The sequence below is a fragment of the Panthera uncia genome, chromosome X, assembly GCF_023721935.1.
Source record: "Panthera uncia isolate 11264 chromosome X, Puncia_PCG_1.0, whole genome shotgun sequence".
NCBI lineage: Eukaryota > Metazoa > Chordata > Mammalia > Carnivora > Felidae > Panthera > Panthera uncia.
The window spans coordinates 7,667,776-7,691,940 of record NC_064817.1 but is presented as its reverse complement, the minus strand read 5'-3'; the positions used below and the strand labels follow the sequence as shown (position 1 = coordinate 7,691,940).

General features: G+C 43.4%; 2 protein-coding genes across 2 annotated transcripts in view; both read left to right on the top strand.

Annotated features, from left to right (window-relative positions):
- ARHGAP6 (Rho GTPase activating protein 6) overlaps positions 1-24,165 on the top strand; it is a 449,480-nt gene that overhangs the window by 76,358 nt on the left and 348,957 nt on the right. The window lies entirely within an intron of this gene.
- On the top strand, positions 13,254-16,971 carry LOC125931471 (peptidyl-prolyl cis-trans isomerase A-like). Its single transcript, XM_049643426.1, has one exon. The coding sequence runs from the start codon at positions 14,159-14,161 to the stop codon at positions 14,750-14,752; it is 594 nt and encodes a 197-aa protein (XP_049499383.1). The 5' UTR covers positions 13,254-14,158; the 3' UTR covers positions 14,753-16,971.

Sequence of the window (24,165 nt, the reverse complement as noted above, 5' to 3'; positions counted from 1 at the left end):
TTTGTGGTGGGGCTCAAGAATCCTGCGGCCCATAGATTTTTATAGTGTTCTCCATCTTGCAGCGTGTTCAGGAGTTAGCGTTTTCAGGAAACCCATTTCTGCTGAAAGACTCACTCCTCTAACCCCTCAACAGCATGCGTGCCGTGCCGCAGTTATTCCTAGCAGATCTCTTCCCAGGACTGACCCCATGGGATAGTCGCAGCACAATCTTCTCTTGAAGACAGCAAACATCCCAGCTTTGTTTCCTGTTTTAAATTACTGGGAACTGATGCCCCAGGACCATGCGATTACTTTTGCTTGTGACTGCGTTCATATGTCCCATCCTTCTATGCCAATCTCAGTAGCCTTATTGCCTCCTGTAGCTCTGCAGTTATTATGATCACGACATTTTAGAGCTATGCACACAAAGGACCAGCACCACAAAGCAGTTTTGTTGGCAAAATGGCCTGAATACATAAGCTACCTGGGTGGGCTCATTCAATAAATGAAGCTATTGCTATTCCTTGAAATGGTAAGGCAATTCACAATACACCAACACATAATGCCTGTGTGCAGACCCTCCCCTTCAGGGCACTGTGCAGGGTATGACAGAAGGCTGGCCAGGAAGGCATCAGTGGGGCCCTGTACTCTTGAGGGGGCTTATAAACATTCAAGAAGGGGAAGATAAATACCCAAGGGCTGGGCTATGCTTTTGGCTCTGAAGCTGGCCACACTGGCAAAGCATCCGTTACTTGGCAAAATAGACCTGGGCAGCCAACGTGAATAATTCAGCATCTCCCTCTCGTGAGGTTTTAGGAGCTGACATGCTCCCATTTGATGATAATTATTCATCAAAGTGATGCCTGCAATGAGCAGATTTTCATTTTTGCAAAATTCTCATATAGGTCTGGCACATTTCTTGTTAATTTTATTTCTTAGCACTTTACAGATTTATTTTTGTTTCTTTCATGGCTGTTTTGCTTTCCTAGATGAAATCTAGTTTTCCATTATGTCTTCAACATGGTTATCGTTGGCATGTAGGAAATCTATTAACTTGTATGTTGACCTTACTGCTTTTGTATTAGTTCTAATAAATTTTAAATTAACACGGTTGGAGTTGTAGCTAGGAAATCATTTATCTCCCAATAACAATAGTTTGGGATAATCTTTTTTTAGGGGGTGGGGGCGATAGTCTTTTTTATTTAAGGTTTCTTTTCATCTTCTTGTCATATGTATTGATGAGATCTTCGGGTATGATGTTGAATGTGGGCATGTTTGTCTTGCTACTGACTATAATGGGGCCACTTCTCAGTTTCTACTGTTAAACAAGGATGCTTTCTATCACTTTCTGGTAGATACCCCGTGACTAAGATGAAGCAGTTCTTTCTATCTTGATTTATTAATAGTTATGCTTTTCTTTAATGTGCAAGCCTTTGAAATTTTGTAAAATATATTTTAGCATCTGTTGAGATGACAATGTTATTTTCCTCCTCCTTTAATGTAAACACATAGAGAATTCCATCAATAGCTGTCCTGATGTTGAACCTCCTTGAATCCCTGGGATAAAGCCTACTTGATAATGATTGATTACTATGGAGCTTTTAATTTACTTTAAAGCTTTGTGATCATTCTCCATTAAAAAATACTTACCGAGTATGCCAAAATACCTAATGAACCATGAAGTTGTTTGAAATTATGGTAGGGAATACAAATAGACTAGTTGGCTATACTGTTTGCTTTTTTTTCTTTTCTTTTCTTTCTTTCTTTCTTTCTTTCTTTCTTTCTTTCTTTCTTTCTTTCTTTCTTTCTTTCTTTCTTAATTCCATTCCATGCAGACGTGAGCAATGGGATTTCATCTTCAAGAGAAATGCCTTCTTGGCTGGGTAGACCCTATTTTTTTTCTGGTAATTCATCTGGTCTCTAATATTGAGTAGCCTTCTGGCTTAGTTTGTATGTTTAAACAACCTGGTCAAATGCACCTAAGCTGCCACAACCATCACATGCTGACAAAACTCTTTTTGGAGCTTGTGGAAGTTACTACAACCATGAAATTTTGTTGATTTCAGTGGTTGCAGAGGCTACAGCTTTTTCTTCCATCAGTTGTCAAGAGCAGTTAGTAGACTGCAGTTCAGAGTATAAATTGTCCGGTTTCACACTCCAGCTCTGGCTGCCAAAACCTTAATTCTCAGTTTCATCATTTTTAGAATGGGACTATTAAAATACCTTGTGAGCTACCGTAGATATTAAATGAGTAAATAGAAAGCACTTAGAATAGTACCCAGGGCATAGTAAGTATTATATATGTGTCAGCTGTGATTTTAAATAATCAAATTGGAGTTGTTAATTTGGCAGGAGTTTTGTTATAGACACCATTGTCTTGTGATCACACATGAAATATTTTTTCTTATATATGACTCATGGAAACACATCCCATGTGGAATTTGACTAGTCCTTTACTCATTCAGGGCATTTCTGAAAATAGGCAGTTTTGTTTGACTAAGTGTTTTTCCAGTTAAAAAAAAAGGGGGGGCTGGCTGATTTTTCCAAAATATTTTATGTTTGGGAAAACTCAGAAGGATGAGATTGAAGTTGATTATCGGAATAGGCCAATCTGTCTCCTGATACGAAGAGAAAAATCATTTAACGTTGGTTGCCTATAGTCAACAAGCAGTGGGACTTGGAGAATATGAGTTGAGTGGCAAGCGGTGACCCCCACCTCTCACTGCGCCCCGTGGGGCTCTTCTGCTACCTGCATGTTGACTAGGAGAGTTAGCAGTTAGCTGAAGTCGCTTATAGGGGGACTCAAGATGGAGAGGGAGATTGTGTGCGGGCTCTGCTCCCAGACTCCGTGGGTTCAGAGCTGAGCTTCACCACTGCTCACCAGCCTGTTGCCCTTCGATAGGTTTCTAATGCTTCAGTTTTCTCATCTGTAAAATGGCAATGATACTAATTAACTCCTAGAACTTTGGGGAGAATTTTTAAGAGAAAATCCCTGTTCGGGGCCAACATAGGACCCGGCACACAGGAAGTGGTCCATTAGCACAAGGCATTTATTGTCTGTGATCTTTGTTCTAGCCTGCAGGTCATATCTCTAGCTGGGCAGCGTGTCCTACGTGAAAATTCGATGACAGAGGAATTCACTGCCTTTTATTTTTGAAACAACTCGGTGGGTTTTTAGTATATTCACAGTATTCACAGCTGTGTGCAACCATTGCCCAATTTGAGAACATTCAGGTCCCTTCACAAAGAAACCTCACACCTTTTAGCTCTCACCTCCCTCCACACACACCCCACCCTCCTTGCTAGCCCTAAGCAACCATTAATTTCCTTTCTGTCTCTATGGTTTTGCCTATTCTGGACCTTTCATATAAATGGAATTCTACAATATTTAGTCCTTTGTGACTGGCTTCTTTCATGTAGTTTAATGTTTCCATGCTTCATTTGTGTTGTAGCAGGTATCAGTGCATGATCCTTTTTTATGGCTGAATGATATTCCACTGGATTCATAGAACACATTTTGTTTATCCCTGATCCACTCATGGACAATTTGGTCTTTTTACCTTTTGACCAATAGGAATAATGCTGCAGTGACCATTCACGTACAAGTTTTTGCATGGGCATATGTGTTCAATTCACGTACACGTTTTTGCATGGGCATATGTGTTCAATTCTCTTGGGTATGTACCTAGGAACAGAATTATTGGTTCATATCCCATATGAGGAATTGTCAGACCATTTTCCAAAGTGGCCGCACCGTTTTAACATTCCCACCAGAAGTGTGTGAAGGTTCCAGTTTCTCTACCTCCTCGCCAACACTTGTTATTGTCTATCTTTTTAATTATAGCCATCCTAATAGGTATGAAGTGGTGTCTCATTGTGGTTCTGACTTTAATTTCCCTAATGAGTAATGATTCCACGCATCTTTTCATGTGTTTATTGGCCATTTGTAGGTCTTCTTTGGGAAAATGTCTATTTAGATCCAATTTTTAAATTGGGCTGTCTTTTTAAGTATTGAGCTGCAAGATCCATCGTTATCATTGAGCTACTCTCTGGTGGGCCAGTGCTGCTCACGTGTCTGTGCACATAGGTCCCCTGGGGCCCTGGTTAAAATGCGGATTCTGCTTCACAAGGTTCAGGGTGGGGCCTGAGATTCTGCATTTCCCAATAGTGCTGCTGTTCAGGGACCCTACTAAAGTATAAACCAAAATTATATTATTTGTGGGGGCTTAATTTCCCCCACAGTGTGAAAGATCCGCAGGAAACACAAGTTCAGAAAAGAGGCTGGAAATGAAAAACGCAATTTAACGAGGTTAATTGTGAACACCAGGGGTTTGTTCAAACGAGTTGCTTTTTTTGGTGGCCATCACTCATAGTTTCCTCACCTGCCCTCCAGGATATATTATTTCACTTCTGGAGGGGTCTTTCTGGCCTTTAATGAGTCCTGGCCATAGTTGAGCCTCGTTGCAGTGGCTGCTGATATAATTTGGAGGTGCTTTATGTTCTGCTGTTGAGACATTAAGATGGAAAATATGAGGCCAGAAATGATTTCTCTCGGGATGCACATACATGGTTAGAGCTCATAGTGGACCTGTCAACATCTTCTCCTCTGCCCCTCCTTGGGGGAGATTTTGTCTCCTGACGCAGTTTTGAATGAGACTTTCATAAGTCCCGAGTCTCGTACCTTTTACAGTAAAATATTTGCCCAGATGAAGTCATCTCCTTTCAGAGATTTCTCTCTGAAAATACAGCTAAACCCACAAGCTGTGAGGAATTATAATAATTCATTTAGAGATACCTTTTGGGCAGCTGGAAGCCCTGGGAATTTTCTGGATCTTAGCTTTGGGGAAGTTAGGCAGGCTGGAGATCTCTGCCCCCAGATAGGTGACCCTTAGGGAATTTGCCGTAGCCTAAGGTGAGGGGGACTGTGGGAGATGGGTTCACTTGTCGAGTTATTTCATCAAGATCTTATTTCTGGGACTTGGAATAATTAAGTTTTGCACACATATTGATGAAATTGGAAAATGTTCACCCTAAAGTAATATGACTGTAACTTTTAAATTTCGCTGAAATAACACAATTAATTTATAAAGTCATAATACAGCAATGCTGTAGCATCGCCATACAGATAACGCCGTGAGGCTAAGGATTTGTAATCTTGATTTCTTAGTTCAGAAGGCAAGTGGAGGTGCTTCATAATCTGTCCTCGAAGTTGTTTACTTTTTCCAAGTGGGCGTGTGCTTCTCCAAGTGTTTCTCTGAGGAAAGTCCCCTTGAGTGAAAGCAGCGTCTTCGATCACGGAAGCCAAAAAGACCCTCCACGTGCACCGACTTGGGCGATACCCCGGAGAAACAATATCCCGTTCCTGAGATGGTGGAGTTTCCACCTTGCTGTTCGCTGGCTGGCCTTAGGAGATGGCAGTCGGGGTGCCCATGCCTGGCCACCGGGGACCCTGGGATCCACTCTGTCCCGAGCACAGCAATGCTGCCTTTACATCTTTTTCATGCTGAGCCTCTATCCCTTTACTGTTCTTTAAAAAGTGTAGAAATGCCCCATTCTCCGTCCCTTCCTCCCCATCCCTCCTCTCCTTCCCTTCTTTCCTTTTTATCCTTTGAAATTTAGTGAGCTCACTCTTGCATGCTAGAGAAGGTGCCAGACATTAGAACATAGTGTCCCTTTGAGACAATGCCCATGGTAAGGGCAGCCTTTGCACAGTTGTAGGCTGGGGACCATAAAGGGGGGAGTATAGGCTTGGGCGGAAGGAGGATGAGTTCCCTTTTGGCTGTGTGATTTTCGGAGCCGGGGGGCCATTCAAATCGAGGTGCCTCATAGGTAGCTGTAGAGCTGAGAAGAGGGGTTGACAAAATGACTGAGGGTTGATGGGGGGTGGGAGGGAGGGGAGGGTGGGTGATGGGTATTGAGGAGGGCACCTTTTGGGATGAGCACTGGGTGTTGTATGGAAACCAATCTGACAATAAATTTCATATATTGGGAAAAAAAATAAAGACCCAGAAAGGCATGGAAAGACTAAAAAAAAAAAAAAAAAAAAAAAGAAATAACAAAATGAATTGAATCTAACAAAATGGATTGTAACAAGGATAAATAAAAATTCATAAAGGTAAATGCAGAAAAACCACCTGTATGAATCCTGGATAGAGGGGACACAACTTAAAATTAGGTATATGTGTTTTAACTAAGAATCAGTTGTCAGTGTATGCTAACTTATTGGGGCAATTTCCAAAAAATAAACGTTTTCTTGGATTGCGTCAATAGAAGTATAGCGTCTAGAATTAGGGAGGTGATAGTCCTGTTGTGTTATAGGTGGGTCAAGACTACAATTAGAATAATGCATTTAGGTCTTAGCTCATGAGCTGTACAAAAATGGGGGGGGGGGGCAGGCTGGATTTGGCCTACCCATGCTCCATAGACTTCTGTTGTACCAGGCAGCCATCTAACACGACTCCTAGGTGTGTAATTTTGGCTAAGTTTGTTAGGACCACATTTATACTCACATCATAAGGGTGACCATGAAGATTAAATGTGGAAGCACGTGTCACACCCTTGGTACAGTGCCCGACACATAATAGCCCGAGATACCAACTAAATGGAAGCGGCCCTCGGTGGGTTTCTTTGGTCACATGATCTTGGGCAATCCCTTCGACATTCTGGGCTTCTGCTCTTCTGCAAAGAAAAGGGAATATGGTCAGATAAGATGATTCCGGAAGCCACTTCTCCCTGGTGGCAAGTGCTTGAGCAGAACCCCTGAAGCAGTCTCCCCGGCACTCTCTTTCTGGTCATGGGTGCCCACTGGCGTCACCGGGAAAGCCAGTGTGTCAGAGTTAGTGACCGCGAGAGCAGCCCTCACATGGCGATGGATGGGCAGTTGGCAGGCTGTCACTCCCCCTTCTATCACGGCAGCGTGTGAGCCGAGCTCGCGCAGCCGCCATGCAGGACGGACTCCCAGTTGCCCTGGGCGATGGCTGCCTTGTTAACTCACATTCATTGACTTCTTTCCCTTCTCTGTCCCACTTCGCCACTCCCCTGCCAGCGTTTTCTGGGGTCACCTCCTGTGGTGGGCAGAATATTGGCTCCTAAGAGATGTCCAAGAGATGTCCGTGTCCCGATCCCAGAACCTTATGTGGCGGAAGGGACTTTACACATGTGGGTTCAATGAAGAATGTGTAGCTGGAGAGATGAGCCTGGATTATCCAGGTGGGCCCAGAGTCGTCACTCAGAGGTGAAAAAGGGAGGCAGCCAGATTCAGCGAAGGAGGTATGACGACAGAAGGGAGAGATTGGAAAATGCTCCAGTGCTGCCTTTGAAGATGGAGGAAGAGGCCACAAACAAGGAAATGCAGGTGGCTCCTCGAAGCTAGAAAAGGCAAGGAAATGGGTTCCCTTAGAGTCTCTAAGAGGAACCCAGCCCCCGCCAACACGTCGGTTCTAGCCCAGTGTGTCCCCTTTTGCACTTCTGACCTCCAGAACTCAAAGATAATCAAGTTTTTTGTTTTGAGCCCCTAAATTTGTGGTAATTGATCACGGCAGCAGCATGAAACTAATACCCCTCCTAAAGCAACTATTTGTCCGTGAATCTTTGCTTCAGCATCTGCTTCTGGGGGGACCCAAATTAAGACACTTCCCAGTCTGACATTGTGTGCTTATTTCTATGTCGCTTAAGATATCAATGCTTTTTAATTGTCCGTAGCAGTTGGTTATTGTGTACTTTGATATGCTTGATGTTGCTCTAAAGGTAGTCAGAAAGAGGGAATAAACTCACTTCTTCCCTGTGTAGAGTTTACCATCGAACCATGGAAATAAGCCACAGATAATTCTAGCATGCGCCTTGTGCTATTCAGTGCTTTTTTATCACTGAGTCACGTAACTGTAAGTATTTATTAAGCTTCCACTGTGAACATTGATCAGATCAATAGGGTGTATAAATATATGCTATAGTCTCTGCCAACAAAAAAGGAAATTCTCAAATCTAATTTTTTAATAAAATGACAGTAATGGCCTAAAAGAGGCCAAACTCATTTTGTCTCTAAAATAAAAGGAGAACAAGGAGTTCTAAGTGAAAACAATGCAGGGATCCCATTTTAGGGAAATCGAAGCACTGCTTTCACCCCCTGGTTCCCATAAAAAGCACGGAAAGTTTATTTTGTTCCCAAGGAAATTCACTGTTGTTTAGCTCCTGAACCATCAACACATTTTTAAAAATTATAATTTACTGCCGCATTTGGCTGCGAAACATACTGAAAGAAGGTTGAAGTCAGATTCACAAGATATGAGTTCGAATTCTGGATCCGTTACTTCATACAGTCATGTGACCTCAGGCAAAAATGTAACCGCTCTGAACTGCATCTGTTAACCAACCACGGTGATGTCAGCCTCTAAGGTCATTTGGCCAATGGAGGCCAGCACGCTCTCGTGTTCCAAGCCTTTCGCTATTTTACGGAGTTGGGCATCTAGAAGAGTAAACCTCTTCAACCTTCTGGGCTCCAATTCTGGAGTCCCTCTTCCATTCATTTCTGCTGGCAGGACTGAAATCCCCTCCCAGGCTTCCCCCTTTTTTCTGCAGTCCCTCGCTCTAATTTCAGTCAGGAGTACCCAACGTGTGCTAACAGTTTAATCCTAAAGGTGTGGGGTCTGCCTTCCGGGTCGTCCCAGGTGAAAACTTCAGCAAGTGCCTGGCTGCAACACAAAAGCTAATTGCTGGAACAGTCTGAATGTTTCCGTGGCTTAACACATTAGAACTTATTATTTTTTTTTTTTGGTAGCATTGGAATGACATCAGGGGTTTGAAGGGCACACTTCCGTGTGGGCATTCAAGGACTCAGGCTTCTCCCGTCTCGTGGCTCCTCCAGGTCCAATCCGTGTGCTCCGTGGAGTGGGGTGAGAATGTGGCACGTCCCACGAGCCTGACCTGCAGGGGACACGCATCACTCCTGCTTGCATTCTGTTGACCAGGACTCCGTCATATGGCCCCGTCCTAGCTGCAAGGGGAATGTGGACTCCTGGCTTAGCATAAATCCTTTGTCGTCAGCTTGCCATTTCTTCCTCGCTGTGCTTCTCTCAAAATGTTGCTATGTGGGTTAAAAATGCAAAATAGACGTAAGTTCCTTTTAGAGCAAAATTGTGCTATAAACGAAAAGGATTTTTTCCCCCCTGAAAGCAAGCTTGTTACATGTTATGACTGGGTTCTCCTGAACACGGTCAGGCACCTAATAAGTTAATGACTTGAGCCGTCATCACCAGGTCTTAACATTGCTCTTATGGGGGAATGCCTACCCAGTTCCAAACTACTGGCCTAAAAATAGGCTCTTGGAACTTATTTCATAAGTTAGTGGCTTCCTCTACCAGCTTTGTAGAGCACGTGTTCATTTTGACTCGATTTCTACTTGATCATAGTTTGATTCCATTTATATTTAGTTTGTGACTTTATGCTAATTTTACATCTTGTCTGTATTAGCGATAAGGTGCAGTCGCCTCTCAGCCTTGACTCCCAGAGTCACTGGTGACACTTGTTGCCTACTCTATGTCAGGTACGCTCTAAGTACATTCTCATTTTAATCCTCCTGGTAATGCTGCAACATATGCATGATTACCTCTATTTGATTATTGAGAAAACCAACTTAGAGAGTGTAACTATGCTAGTTTTCTATTACTTTTGTGACAAATTACTACCAACTTAGTGACTGTGTTCTGTACTAGAGGCTCTTGGGGGAGAATCAACTGTGAGCTCATTCAGGTTGTTGGCAGAACTCAGTTCCTTGTGGCTGTAGGACTGAGGTCTCTGCTGCCTTGCTGGCTGTAGGCTTGGGCTCTTTCTCAGCTTGGAGAGGTCACCAGCCTTCCTTGGCTCATGGTCCCTCCATCTTTAAAGCCACAAATGCTGTGTCAAATCCTTCTCATGGTTGCAATCTCTCTGACTTCCGCCTTTTTAAAAGGTTTTTTTTCTTTAATTTTAATTCCAGTATAGGTAACATACAGTGTTATATTAGTTTCAGGTATACAATATCATGGTTCACCAATTCTATTCATTACTCAGTGCTCATTCTGAGAAGTGTACTCCTTAATTCCTATCACATATTTCACCCAGACTTCTGCCTTTTAAAGGGCACAGCTGGATAATCTCCATATCCTAAGGTTAGGTGACTTGGGACTTTAATTACTTCTACAAAATCCCTTTGTAACAGTACCTCGATTAGTGTTTGATTAACCAGAGGATGGGAATCTTGTGGGGGCCATGTTTAGAATTCTGCCTGCCCCAGTAACTAACTTGCCTCAATTGGCACAGCTAGAGAGTTGGAAAGCAAGCTTTGGAAACCAAATGTTCCCAGCGTTAGTCCCTTTTCTGTCTACCAGGTTGCCCTTCTTGCCGAAAGGGGTGGTGGGCAATACCTGAAGAGAATGTCCAGCCCCAATTCCTAACCTAGAGGCATAGAATTTAAATAATTCCTACATTAAAAGTTATAGATTTAACATTTTTTAAATTGTGCATCAAAGTAATACTCTTTTCCAAATGCCACCACCGGAGAGATGGTATGCTTGTGGGCTACCCAGACAGATCTGGATAAATTCTAAGAGCCACCGTTTATTCATTCTGAAATGCCAAGCCTCAGTTTCAGCACTGTATAGTGGGATAATCATAGTATCTTACCGTTGCATCATGAGAGACTGAAGCAATGACACTTATAAATGTTTTTCATAATTCCTGGCACACAGTAAGCACTCAGTTGTTAACCATCACCTCTGCCAGCATTATCCTCATCATCGTGTTGTGGTCCTCGCCGGCCATCAGCCCAGACAGCAAGTGCATATTAAGTGTATCAAGTATTTATATCCCGTATGATAACATGTAAGACAAATCATGTGCATTTGTCAAATGGGAGGAAAAACTATTATGCCCCCGATCTCATTGCTGACTTGACTTTGCTTCTGAAAACCTCAGCTGTGGATTAATAAGTGTGCGACTTGCTGATTTTTCCATCTCTTGGAGACTCAGGAATAAAAGGGGAGGATTTTTTCTGTGCCACTCATGTAACTGAGCGTTTGTCTGCTTGGTTCCGATTCTGCCGGTCACTTAAATGGATATAAGTTTCATGTCATAATTCACGAGCCCTTGTGTCACTTTCAGGGCCCTCCTCTCAACGTGTCCTCCTCCTTTTCCCTCTTGATCCAAGACCCATTATTGGAAGGTCTCTAACATATGTTTCATTTTACTTTTACTCCAGACTCGAGCTTGCTGTAAACAAGAAATTTATTTTTAGTATTTTTGCTCTGCATTTTATTCAGATCTTTTCTCTTTCTGCATTTGCACCACATTCCTAGGCTGCTGTGAAGCCAACTTTTTCAATGTGAGAAAACGAAATGTCATGGAACGAAGGCTTGGTGGCGACCGACGGAAGTGCCTGTTGAGTCCTCTGTGGGGAGGAAGCTGGAGACCCCTGGATGGTTTAAGCAGAGATTTGAGTGAAGAATTACGAAGGACAGAGGTGGTAGGAGGAGCCCCCGGGACTGGTTCTAAGCAGCATACGCTGAAGAAAACGTGGGGCTGCCCAGACCTCCGTTAGGATGGGGGAGTGTGGGTGGGAGAGGCCACCGTGGTGTAGACACTCCTCCGCCCACCGCAGCCTCTAGAAATCAGCAGTGGAAACGTTCCATGGTATGGTAGTGTTGCGGTTGGAGCTGCAGTCTGAGCTTTGGATTTAATCACCTTACATCAGTTCTATGTATTATTCAAACGTAGGGAGGGGAGAGGAGAGAAATTTCTAGTGAACAAAACCTTGTGAAAGCCTTCTGGCTCTGCTACCTCCCCCCTGCATTTGACCCAGCCGCCTGCGACGTCCTTTACAAGGTGATGCGCCCCTTTTGCTTTCCGTGTTAGCCTTTTAGCATTCTCCTCGTCTAAGTCACGGGTTCTCCACCGTGACCCTCGGACATTTGGGGCCGGGTCATTCTTTGTTTTCCCTCGGCATTTGCTCCACACCCGGAGAGCCTTCAGCAGGAACACCTGAAGCCCTGCTCCTGAGGGCTCTTTTTGCTTTTTCTTCTGATGATGGGCAGTGCTAGGGAGTTAACGCCTACGAAAGGAGCCCTGGGCAAGTGTTGGATGGGGAGGCGCCGGAGAGCTGGGACAAATGTGCGGCGTGGTCCACACTGTCTCCCAGCACTCTCTGATGGGATCGGGCCCCAGTGGCCACAGAAGTGACTTGTTTGATAACGCACCTCTACCGATGTCTGCCCCTTCGCTGACTCCCCTCCCAAATAAACTGTATACATTCACATCCTTGTCTCAGGGTCCACTCGTAGGGGAACGCGAGCTGAGACTCCGTGTTCCAAACATTGCAATTCGGGATGTCTGGAGAAACCTTGAGCCAGTTCTCAAAGATTTGTCCGTGAAACGCCATTGATCAGTGTTGTCACCAAGTGCTCTAAGGCCTACGTCCTGGGTGGGCCAGGCCACGCTGGGGATGGGTGCGCGCTGCTGTGTGTCTGTGCCGATGTGCACATTGTTATTTCTCGTGGGTTTGTTCTGAGTAAAGCTCTTGGAAATTGTGTTTTCCCACAAGTTCCACAAATGTTTCCACATTTTAGAAATTGTTTGAGCATGCTCTAAGCTGTGACTTTGAAAGTCAAACAGTTTTGGCTGGTGATATTATTTTTAAAGAAACAAAACAGTCTTGTTTTGTTTTTAATTCTGGCTTTTGTTATGCTTTGCAATCCTTTTCTGCTCTGAGGGCCTTTGCTTCCTTTGTTTAGTGCGTGGCTTTGCAGAAGGCTCATGGAAGTATTTGGTAGACATTTTTATACGGATGTGATTACAGTGAATTTTCCTGGTAATACTTTACATTCTAAAGCCCTTATAACATAGAATGTTTCATTTAATCGTCACCCAAATCTGGGATGATAGGATTAGCATCACGCTTTAATGAAAGAGAAAGCCAAGTTCCAGAAAGTTTAAGTGAGTTTCTGTTTAGCACTTTTAACTAGTCACGAATTAATGTAAAACTTTCATCCATGTGATCAGTGGTTCTTCAAAGACCGCAAAGAAGGACCACATGCTCTCCAAGGGGTGTAGAGCTGTAGGATGTGGGGAAACATGGGGAGGAGAGGACACGGCCCTCAGCAGCAGCTAGCACGCGGAGAAAATGAACACGAGTGAGTCAGAGACTATAGCAGCATGTCCCCAGGTGCTTTTCTGACCTTCCAGGAAATCTTCACTATTGCCGTCAGTCTCCAGCGACCTCTCAGCACCATGAAAGCTGTGGTCCATCTTTCCTGCGGCAGCATCTAGGAGAGCATGGCACCCCTGCGTCGGTTCACACAATCTAGTGCAATTCTTTATCTTGCTTGTGCTAAGGTTGTGCCTGGCAAGAAGAGGAAGTACACGACTGTTTCAAACGTCGACGTTGGATTTTGAGGCGAGGTCCAAAGCAGATTGGTTCTGTTCCTGCCAAGGACTGGAATCTTACCTCTGGTACCCAGCCCGGCGTCAGAGTCCCCACTGACAGTTGCCATCCCTGAGACTGAGCTCAGTGTGATTTCTGAAGCCTTTGCCTGTTGCCCAGTGTCGGTACCGGGGTTGCTCCTATGGGAACCCAACCCGATTACCTCCTCTGGGCCCTTCTACCAACAGTGAACCTGAGTCATGACTAAGGCATTCTGCACTAACCAGGATTTATTTGGAAAACAGAAAACCTTTAGCTATTTCGAGAAGAAAGTGATTTGATACAAGAGTTGGAGGCTTACTAAGGAACTGGAGAGGCCGGCAGCCACCTTTATCGAAACGGGGCGGATAGTAACATAAAGAAAGAACCACCGGTGATCTCAGCTACCTGCCGTAGCCAGAAGCACCTGGCGACACCTCCCATTGCTCATCTGCCAAAGCCCACACACCTGCCTGCCACCACCACGCTGGGCGTTGGCTTCTCTCCTGCCCCGTGAGTGTGTCCTGTTTGTGTGGCCTCACTCTGAACCTCGATGACACAAAGCCTGGAGAAGGTAGCTCACACACTTCTAGCCTCAGAGATACTGGGAACATCGTAAAAGAAAGAACATAGTGCTGAGTAGCTTACTGATAGTACAGGCTATATCCTGTCTCTAGAAATTTTCTGAAGCTGAGTATTGAGCCTTTAAGTAGGACACTTAAAGAGGACAGTGTTACTCCTCCAAAGTCAAAGATGCTAAGAAAAACATTTCTTATCTGGAGCTCTGTAACGGTGGCCCTGCAGATGCCACTGCCCCGGAAGCTCTGGTGCTGTCCAGCCACCGTCGACCCCACCGTGTTCTTCAACGTCACCGTGGATGGCGGGCCCTTGGGCCATGTCTCCTTTGAGCCGGTTGCAGGCAAAGTTCCAAAGACAGCAGAAAACTTTTGTGCTCGGAGCACTGGGGAGAAAGGATTTGGTGATAAAGGTTCCTGCTTTCGCAGGATTATTTGGGAATTTCTGTGCCAGGACTGTGCCTGCACATGCCATAATGGCACTGGTGGCCAGTCCATCTATGGGGAGAAATCTGACGATGAGAATTTCATCCTGAAGCACACGGGTCCTGGCATCTTGTCCGTGGCACACGCTGGACCCAACACAAATGCTTCCCAGGTTTTCATCCCCACTGCCAAGACTGAGTGGTTGGATGGCAAGCATGTGGCCTCTGGCAAGGTGAAAGAGAGAAGGAATATTGCAGAAGCCACGGAGGGCTTTGGCTCCAGGAATGCCAAGGCCAACAGGAAGACCACTATTGCTGACCGACACTTGACTTGTGTTTTATCTTAACTACCAGACCATTGCTTCTGTAGCTCATGAAGGCACCCCTTCACCCCCATCTGCTGGAAATATCCTATAATCTCTGTGCTCTCGCTGCAGTTCTGTGGGTTCCATATTTTCCTAATACTCCCCTCCAAGTCTAGCTGGATTGTGGAGTTATGTTTATGATAATGAAAGAAAAACTAAACAGCAACAATAACACCAACCAAAGATTCTGTAATGGTTCTAATAGTGGATGTGAATCACTTGTATCAAGTGATTTGATACAAGGGTTGGAGGCTTACTGACTAGTCCAAGCAGAACTACCAGGAAAATTGGGCAACTCTCCGTACCCACACCCTTACTCTGCGCAGTATAGTTGTACCCTGAGATTCCCTTATTTCCTGGTGAAATATGTACCACACTTTAGTCAGCTGACTCAGTGTCCGTTCTACTCCTGTATGCCAAGGTCACAGTCTTGGATACGTTTTGGGCTAAGTCTGCTCCTCCAGAGCAGTCTTGGAAAAAGTCCCCAGGAGGCGGTGGGGACTGGCCAGTGGGTCATCCCTGAATACCTGCTCCATCACATAGTCGTCCAGGGCATGGGACTTGGCTGAGTGCTAACACCACTGTGGCTGTTGCTTTTAGTGGCATATTATACTTGTCATCTGATTCACAACATTGGCTTCCAGAAGCTGTGCTTTTGGCCTGGGTACAAGACTAAAAGGCTGAAGCAACCATGAAATTGACCTAATGCTGTTTAAAAATGTTACTGCTGCTTACGAGTCATGAAGTCTGATTTACTCCTCATAGAATGCTAATAATCAGGTTTCTTTTCATCGCAAAGTGAAATAGTCTTTGTATATTCACGATTAGGTATTGGGAAGGAAATTTTACTCTGTTTAGTAGATTAATTAATAGTAAATATGACGCCGTGATGTATTTTTTTTTCCCTCAAGAACATTTTATAAAACCAGAACTCAGTAAAGCCAATTGTTCTTTTGGATAAGCCAAATAAAAAGTGTTCTACCTAAGCACCTAGGGACTCTTGATTTAATCTAACTGAAATATTAACTTCAATTTTTTTAAGACTTCAATAACTGATAGTTCTAATTTATTTCTTCTGAGAAATTTGTGTTGGAATTCTAATCGATATTATTCTAAAGATTAAAAAAATTCTGGTTGGAAAGTAGAGATATATCTACTATTAAAATTTTGTTTCTTTGGGGGCACCTGGGTGGCTCAGTCGGTTGAACGTCCGACTTCGGCTCAGGTCATGATCTCACAGTTTGTGGGTTCAAGCCCCGCATCAGGCTCTGTGCTAACCGCTTGCTCAGAGCCTGGAGCCTGCTTCGGATTCTGTGTCTCCTTCTCTCTCTGCCCCTCCCCCACTCACGCTTTGTCTCACTCTGTTTCTCAAAAACAAATAAATGTAAAAAAAAAAAAAATTAAAAAAATGTTGTTTCTTTGATAATGATTAGCAAGCAAACGGAAGGGCATAAGAACTTAATAATGAAAATATTAAATTTTAAGATCATTTTCCAAAGTAGATAGTTAATTAACTGGAAGCTGTACTCTTTTCTGGCTCTATATTGAATTGTCCTTTACTTGCACTGAACACTGGCTTATTGTTTCTTCTTGCTGTCTCTCATTTTGTTTTCATGAAGTAAAGGCTCTTCATATGATTTTTCTGTTGACAATGGTAACATGTCAGCAAGATGTTTTACAACAGAGTAGTTTTGGGGCTGCATCTGACTCTCTGCGACCTTTCATGTATGATATGTTAGACCCCTAGACAGATATAAAGATGAGACATCAAGACTAAGAGTGCTAAGAGACATGTTCTGGAAAATAAGGCCTGCAGGAAATCATTCTAAGCGAATCAACAATAACTTATCAAAGGGTATAATGTTTCAGTTCTAGGAGAAACCAAGAATACTGGAATTTGTTCCAGAACTTCACTTCACCTTGATTTAATGGATAAACATGAATGTGAAATTATGCCAGTTCCTTCTAGACTTAAATTGTGATATGAAATGAGGAACTGGTAGCTGTGATCAAGTTCCTGATTCTTACAAATGATGAAGATATGCAAAGTATATTTCCAGTCTTTGTATAAACGCATTAATGTTCTGGCTCATTGGAGTATTTTTCTGATTAACCAGTGGATACGTACTTCTATGTGTGTGCTTGCCTGGAAGAGAGAAATGCTTACTCTTGATTAATGTGCTTCTGATTATATACATCTTGTGGGGTTTCATAAAAGCGCACTCCTTAATCTCCACCACATATTTCCCCCATCCCCCCACCCACCTCCCCTCTGGTAACCATTGGTTTGTTCTCTATCGGCAAGAGTCTGTTTCTTGGTTTCCCTCTCTCTCTCTTTCCTTTGCTCATTTGTGTCGTTTGTTAAATTCCACATATGAGCGTAATCATACGGTATGTCTTTGACTGACTTATTTCGCTTAGCATAATACTCTCTAGTTCTATCCGTCCGTGTCATTGCAAATGGCAAGATTTCATTCTTTTTAAACGACTGACTAGTATTCCATCAAATATATATGCATATGTATTTGTACATACCGCGTCCTCTTTAGCCATTTCTTTATCGATGGACACTTAGAGCTGCTTCCATGATTTGGCCATTGTACATAATGCTGCCATAAACATAGGGGTGCATGTATCTTTTTGAATTGGCGTTTTCATACTTTCTGGGCAAATACCTGTTAGTGCGATTACTGGAGTGTAGGGCAGTTCTGTTTTTAACTTTGTGAGGAACTTTGATACTGTTTTCCATAGTGGCTGCACCAGTTTGCATTCATTCCCACCGACAGTGCAAGAGGAACCGGTTCCCCTCTCTCCACATCCTTGGCAACACTTATTTTTTTCTTGTGTTTTTAGTGTACCCATTCTGACAGGTGAGGTGATATCTCATTATGGATTTAATTTGCATCTCCCTGATGATGTTCTTTTCGTGTGTCTGTTGGCCATCGGGATGTCTTCTTTGGAAATGTCTGTTGGTGTCTTCTGCCCATTTTTTATTGGATTATTTGGTTTTGGGGGGTGTTGGGTTGTCTACGTTCTTTATATCTTTTGGACACTAACCCTTTATTGGGTATGTCATTTGCAGATATCTTCTCCCATCCTGTAAGTTGCCTTTTAGTTTTGTTGGGTGTTTCTTTCACTGTGCAGAAGCTTTTTATTTTGCGGTAGTCCATTAGTTTATTTTTGCTTTTTTTCTCTTGCCTCAGGGGACTTATCTAGAAAAATGTTCCTGTGGCTGATGTCAGAGAAATTACTGCCTTGCTCTCTTCTGGGATTTTTAAGGTTTCAGGTCTCACATTTAGGTTCTTAATCCATTTTGAGTTTATTTTTGTGTATGATGTAAGGAAGTGGTCCAGTTTCTTTCTTTTGCATGTAGCTGACCAGTTTTCCCAGCGCCATTTGTTGAAGAGACTCTCTTTTTCCCAGTGGATATTCTTTCCTGCTTTGTTGCAGGTTAATTGACCATATAGTTGTGGGTTCATTTTGGGGTTTTTTATTCTGGTCTATTGATCTATGTGTCTATTTTTGTGCCAGTACCATACTGTTTTGATGACTACAGCTTTGTAATGTGACCCGAAGTCTGGAATTGTGATACCTCCTGATTTTTTTTTTTCATAAGTGGGTATTTCAACTCTTCATCACTTAATTACAGTCAGTAATTAAATCATTCAAGGAATTTTAACATCTTGAAAACACTTATTTCAAATAAATATTCATTTAATGTCTTTTTTGTTTTCTTATGAGTTTTCTAATAAAAAGTATTTTCTTTATTTTCAGCTCGGTGCCTTTTAAAAATGGTATTAATATGTGGTCTTAAGGATCCATGTATTCCAGGTGCTCAAGGGTCATTGTGTTTTTTTAAATAACTTATTGGTGGTGGGTTTTCTCCCTAAAGCAGAAATTAGTCCAAATACACATGGCCTTGAGATTTCACAATTAGGCAATTAAATTAGAAAAATGACAACTGGCATGTGTTCAAAGTAATAAAGTTCCAAAAATAGAAAGTGAATCAAATTAACATAAAGGCATTAACTTTTTTCTGGGTGGCATGAGTTTGCAAAAGTCTTGAGTAATGAGATTTGCTTATTCTCAAAATAGCCAGAGAACCTTGAGTGACATTGCATTTCAAAGGTGGGGGCCAGAGGGAAGGTCGCTGTCGGTATTGGAGTGCCAAAAGGGCAGAGATTTCACTTCGAAATCACCTAGGCTAGTACATGCCGCTCTACTTTGAAATCTTTACCTGGTACTGTAAAGAAATTATTTTGTGTGTGTGGATTATCAAATGATTTATAAAACGATCCCTGGATCTGGAAATTTAGATGGCTTTTAAAACTTTATTTTTGTTGAGTTTTCCATGCTGTTTATATTTTCCTAACATTCAAGTAATGATAAAGTTTTTTTTTTTTTTTCATTTTAAAAAGAATCAATTCCAAATAGTATTCCCACTGTGTGGGATCGTTGGCTCTAAGCTTTGTGCTTTCTTGATATATCAGTTATATGCTAACAGGCTTTAAAAATTTGTGCACATGTGGGGTGCCTGAGTGGCTCAGTTAAGCGTCTGACTCTTGATTTTGGCTCAGGTCATGATCTCACAGTTCGTGGGTTTGAGCCCCACATCCGGCTCTGTGCACAGAGCATACTTGGATCTTCTCTCTATCCCTGTCTCTCTGCCCCTTCCCCACTCACGATCTCTCTCTCTCTCTCTCTCTCTCTCCCTCTCTCTCTCTCTCTTTCTCAAAAAATAAATAAACATTTAAAAAAATTGTGCATGTCGGGGTACCTGGGTGGCTCAGTCGGTTAAGCGTCTGACTTGGGCTCAGGTCATGATCTCATGGTTTTGTGAGTTCAAGCCCACGTCGGGCTCTGTGCTGACATCTCAGAGCCTGGAGCCTGCTTTGGATTCTGTGTTTCCCTTTCTCTCTGTCCCTCCCCCGCACATGCTCTGTCTCTCTCTGTCTCTCAAAAATGAATAATAAAAAAAAGTTAAGAAAAATAAAAAAAAAATTGTGCACGAGCATTTGAAGAACGTATGAGTGAAGGATCATGCCATTTCCATTGGTGTTTCACGCTGCAAGACTGGTTTTCAAATCCGAAGATTTGGAGATCTGTGGGCAGTTCCCCAAAGTAGTACAGTAGTTCCACTGTTTTAAAAGACAGTTTTCATTTTACATAATTTCTGGCATGTTCTGAAAAAGGCTGATATGCACACTTTTTTGCTGATTCCCCCAGTGTGGCCGTTATCCATTTTGTTCTGGGTGCTGTTGTGAAGGTCAGTCGAGGTAATGATGCATTACCCCTGTTTTCCTTACTTCCTGGCCTTCCCTCAGAGCTCCTGATCCCTTCTCTGGCCCTTCAGTGCTTCCGTCTTCCAGTGGCTATTGCCACCGGCCTTCACCTGAGCTTGTCAGCCCTCTGGACGTGCATGGACATCCACATGTTGTACCCCCGGTTTTCATGTGGGCCAGCCAGTGCTTCTTGAGACCAAGGAGGCCACGGCCTCCCGCAGCGCCCTTTCTTTGAATGAAAAGTGGACGGGGGTGGGGAAAGTTGGAAGGGCTGGCCCATTTTTGGTCCAGAGCTGGTTGGAAATGTGGGTTGGCCAAACATAACTTTATTTTCTTGGAGGTAATAGCCAGCCTTGATTTTATTTAATGTATAGTATTTTTAAAAATACTATTTCAGGGGTGCCTGGCTGGCTCAGTCGGTAGAACATGCAACTCTTAATCTCGGGGTTGTAAGTTCGAGTCCCACGTTGGGTGTAGAGAGTACGTAAAAATAAAATCTTAAGAAAACTTATTTCATTTTTGTGTGCTTATTGATGTTAAACAGATCATAAGTGCACACGGTTAAAAAATTCAGATGGTCCAAAACAGATGTGCCTCCCCTCTCGATCTGGAGTCCAACGTTTACTTACCCAGAGTCCACCACTGATACCAAATTCTTGCATATATTTTTATTCTTCCTTGATATCGTATGCGTATGTAAGCATGCATCTCTCTCTCTCTCTTCCTGTCCCTTTCACCACCTCCCCCCCCCCCCCCCCCCCAGATATATACAAACTGTAGTATGCTATTCGGACAGAGTTGCTTACACTTAACAGAGCATGGCGATAGTTTCATACCTCTGGGTATGAAAGGGCTTTAAGTTTCTTCTCTTTAAGGGCTTCGTAGTATCTAACAATATGGAAATTAATTATAGACTAGCAGTCCCTTATTTTATTTAACCTGTCCCCTACTGATGGACATTTATGTTGTTTTGGGTCCTTTACTTTGGGTCAGGGGTTGACGAACACTTTCTGTAGAGGCCAAATCATAAATATTTTAGGCTTTGTAGGCCATGTAGTCTCTGTTGCAACTGCCCAGCCAATGCCCTCCTGTCACCGGAGCAGCCCTAAAAGGTATGTAAATGAATGGGCGTGGCTGCGTTCCAATAACATTTTATTTACAAAAACAGGCAGCAGGCGAGATTTGGCCCCTGCTCTGGATGATCAATTTTGAGAAGCACTGTCATTGCATCTGACACTGTGACTGGCCTGTAGCAAGTGTTCAATAGATGTTTGTTGACTGATAGGTGGTTTGGGTGGAAATTTGTAGTAGACGTAAGGAGAATGCTAAACAATGAACGACTTGAACAGGACATATTGGTATCGAAAAAGAATGAAATGGAAAATGCATGACCTTCAGAGCCTTCTACTTTTTGGTATTAAAAACATTTTTTTAAATGCTTATTTTTGAGACAGAGAGAGACAGAGTGCAAGCAGGGGAGGGGCAGAGAAAGAGGGAGACACAGAATCTGAAAGCAGGCTCCAGGCTCCGAGCTGGCAGCACAGCGCCCAACGTGGGGCTCGATCCCACGAGCCGCGAGATCATGACCTGAGCCGAAGTCGGACGCCCAACTGACGGAGCCACCCAGGTGCCCCCAAAACATTTTTTTCAGGTGATGCTTTGACTTCTTGTTTAAGTGTGATAAACAGGAATGTGACAATTACGTAGTGGAAGAAAGACTGATCTGGGTCTTCCTAGCAGTATTGCCCTGTGAAATTTCAGTTCCTGTCCTGTAGGCCCTCCGTCTCACCAACAAACTTAAAATAACCCACAGAACTGGGTACAGGGACTTGGTTCATGGTCATTAAAAACATTTGTTTTTGAAAAATTTTAAATTTTATTTTTTTAACGTTTATTTATTTTTGGGACAGAGAGACAGAGCATGAACAGGGGAGGGGCAGAGAGAGAAGGAGACACAGAATCGGAAGCAGGCTCCAGGCTCTGAGCCATCAGCCCAGAGCCTGACGCGGGGCTCGAACTCACGGACCGTGAGATCGTGACCTGAGCCGAAGTCGGACGCTTAACCGACTGAGCCACCCAGGCGCCCCAAAACCATTTGTTTTTGAATGATGAGTGTATCTTCTCGAAAATGAGTATCATCTCCATAATGTCCTCTTCTGAATGGCCTCCCTGGCTTTTTCATCTTTGTAACTCTCAACTTAGCATCTAACAAAAAGAGAAGCACAGTACAGTTTTATTGGAACACAGCCACACCAGTTTGTTTGTGTATTGCCTGTGGCTGCTTTCCTGTTACAGCAGCAGACCCGAGAAACTGAGGCAGCGACCTTAAAACTCACATAGCCAAAGGTATTTACTACCGTGGCCCTTTATAGGAAAAAGTTTGCCAACCCCTTTTATATTGTACTCTTCGTTTCCCAACTTGGAGAATTTGGTGCTCTCTGCTCTGAAGTTACAGGGGTCCATTCCGATTTTTCAAGACAGAGACCTTGAAACAGGCCTCTTCCTTAGCTTTTAAGGAGCAGGCCTAGTTGTTCTGTTGATTTGTCTTTTCAACACAGTGAACTCCTAATTTGTTGAGCGGACACTTATCGAACACCCGTTATGCTCAAGCCTGGGAATACAAAGGCAGATGAGATTGATTTTCTGTCCTAAAACACTTGGTGCTGATGGTAGATACAGATCAGTAAATCAGTGGTTATGGTGAGTGACAGAGGTGTGAAGGGACTACTATGGGATGAAGAGCCCTGTATACTGTCCTGAAGGACAGAGAAGTCTTCTTTATGCAGGAAGGTGAAGCTTGAGCTACATTTTGACGGCTGAGTTGGAGTTGGACAAAGAAGGAGGCAAAAGGCACAGAGGGCAGAAAGAGGGCACACATAATATGTACAAAAGTGCTGAGGCCTTAGACCACTTTGAATCACCTGAGGAAATAGAAGAAGTGACAGAGAAGGAAAAGAGCCTCATCATAGACGACCAAGGGCGTGAATGATATAAGAGTAAGGTGAAAGCATTGCCTCCCCTCTTCATTCCACCGTGGGCCATCAGGGGATCGTGACCTTGAAATCGCTGGAGCATGAAGGACTCCGAAGTTCTGGAAGAGCCGTTGTGTCTGATCTCTTCAGAGGAAGGGAGGGTGAGCACCTGTCACTTCAGCTGAAAAGTGACTATGGCCAAAGCAGACAAGTCGCCAGAGGCAGAACGACCCAATAAATCCCCTCAATAGTTAATCTGGAGGCAGAGGGAGTTTACGTGACTTCCCTCTGGAATTCTCCATGGGGAGGGGGCATCTTTTTGGGAGTAACAATTCTCCTTTTCAAACTCTGGCTAAAGCTCTTTGTATTGGGAGGGCAACTAGACTTGATAACCCTCTACAGACCAGTTCAAGTTAAAAGCAAGAGAGGAAAACAAAAGCAAATTAAGCCCATTCTTTTGCCAAGAAGAAGTGTTATTTGATTTTTATTTGCATCCTGAATGTTCTTTGGAAAAGAACATGCCATTTGGCAATGTCCAAAGGCCTGTTGACAATCCTTCGACATCATTTTCTGTTTCCATTGCCTCACTCAGCACGAGGGCTCTCATAAGCTTTCCAGTCAACGATGAAGCCCAGATGTTGTGGATAAACCACAGCCTTTGGGGGGAAAATAAGCAAATACTAATAATAAATAGTGCCTCAAGGTCATGCTGTGGCTCTCTCTAAAGTGGCCTGATGATCAGGCTTCATCATTCCCCAGGCAGATTGCTTGGATTTTAATTTTGGCAGCAAATAATGTGGAGCATATGGCCTCAGGAATGGTAGCTCCATCCGGATAATTCCTGGTGATGGTTCCATACCAGCTTTCTTTAACTTGGTGATTTGAGTGCGCGCTGTGGTGGGTCAACAAGCCATTTCTGTCTAGAATGATTTAGAGAGTAGACTCCCAGTTTGGGTCCTTTCTCATCTGTGGAAGCCTTTGGAGGCCATATTAGCCTTATGTATAACTTGCGAGTTCAGATTTGCTCACAAACAAGCCTGGGTTTGATTAGCGAGTCGGAGGTAAGAAACGTCCTTTCTTGTGATGTGATCCCAAATCCCCAGTTTCTGTGGTGGCACCTATGACATTTTTCCTTTTAAGG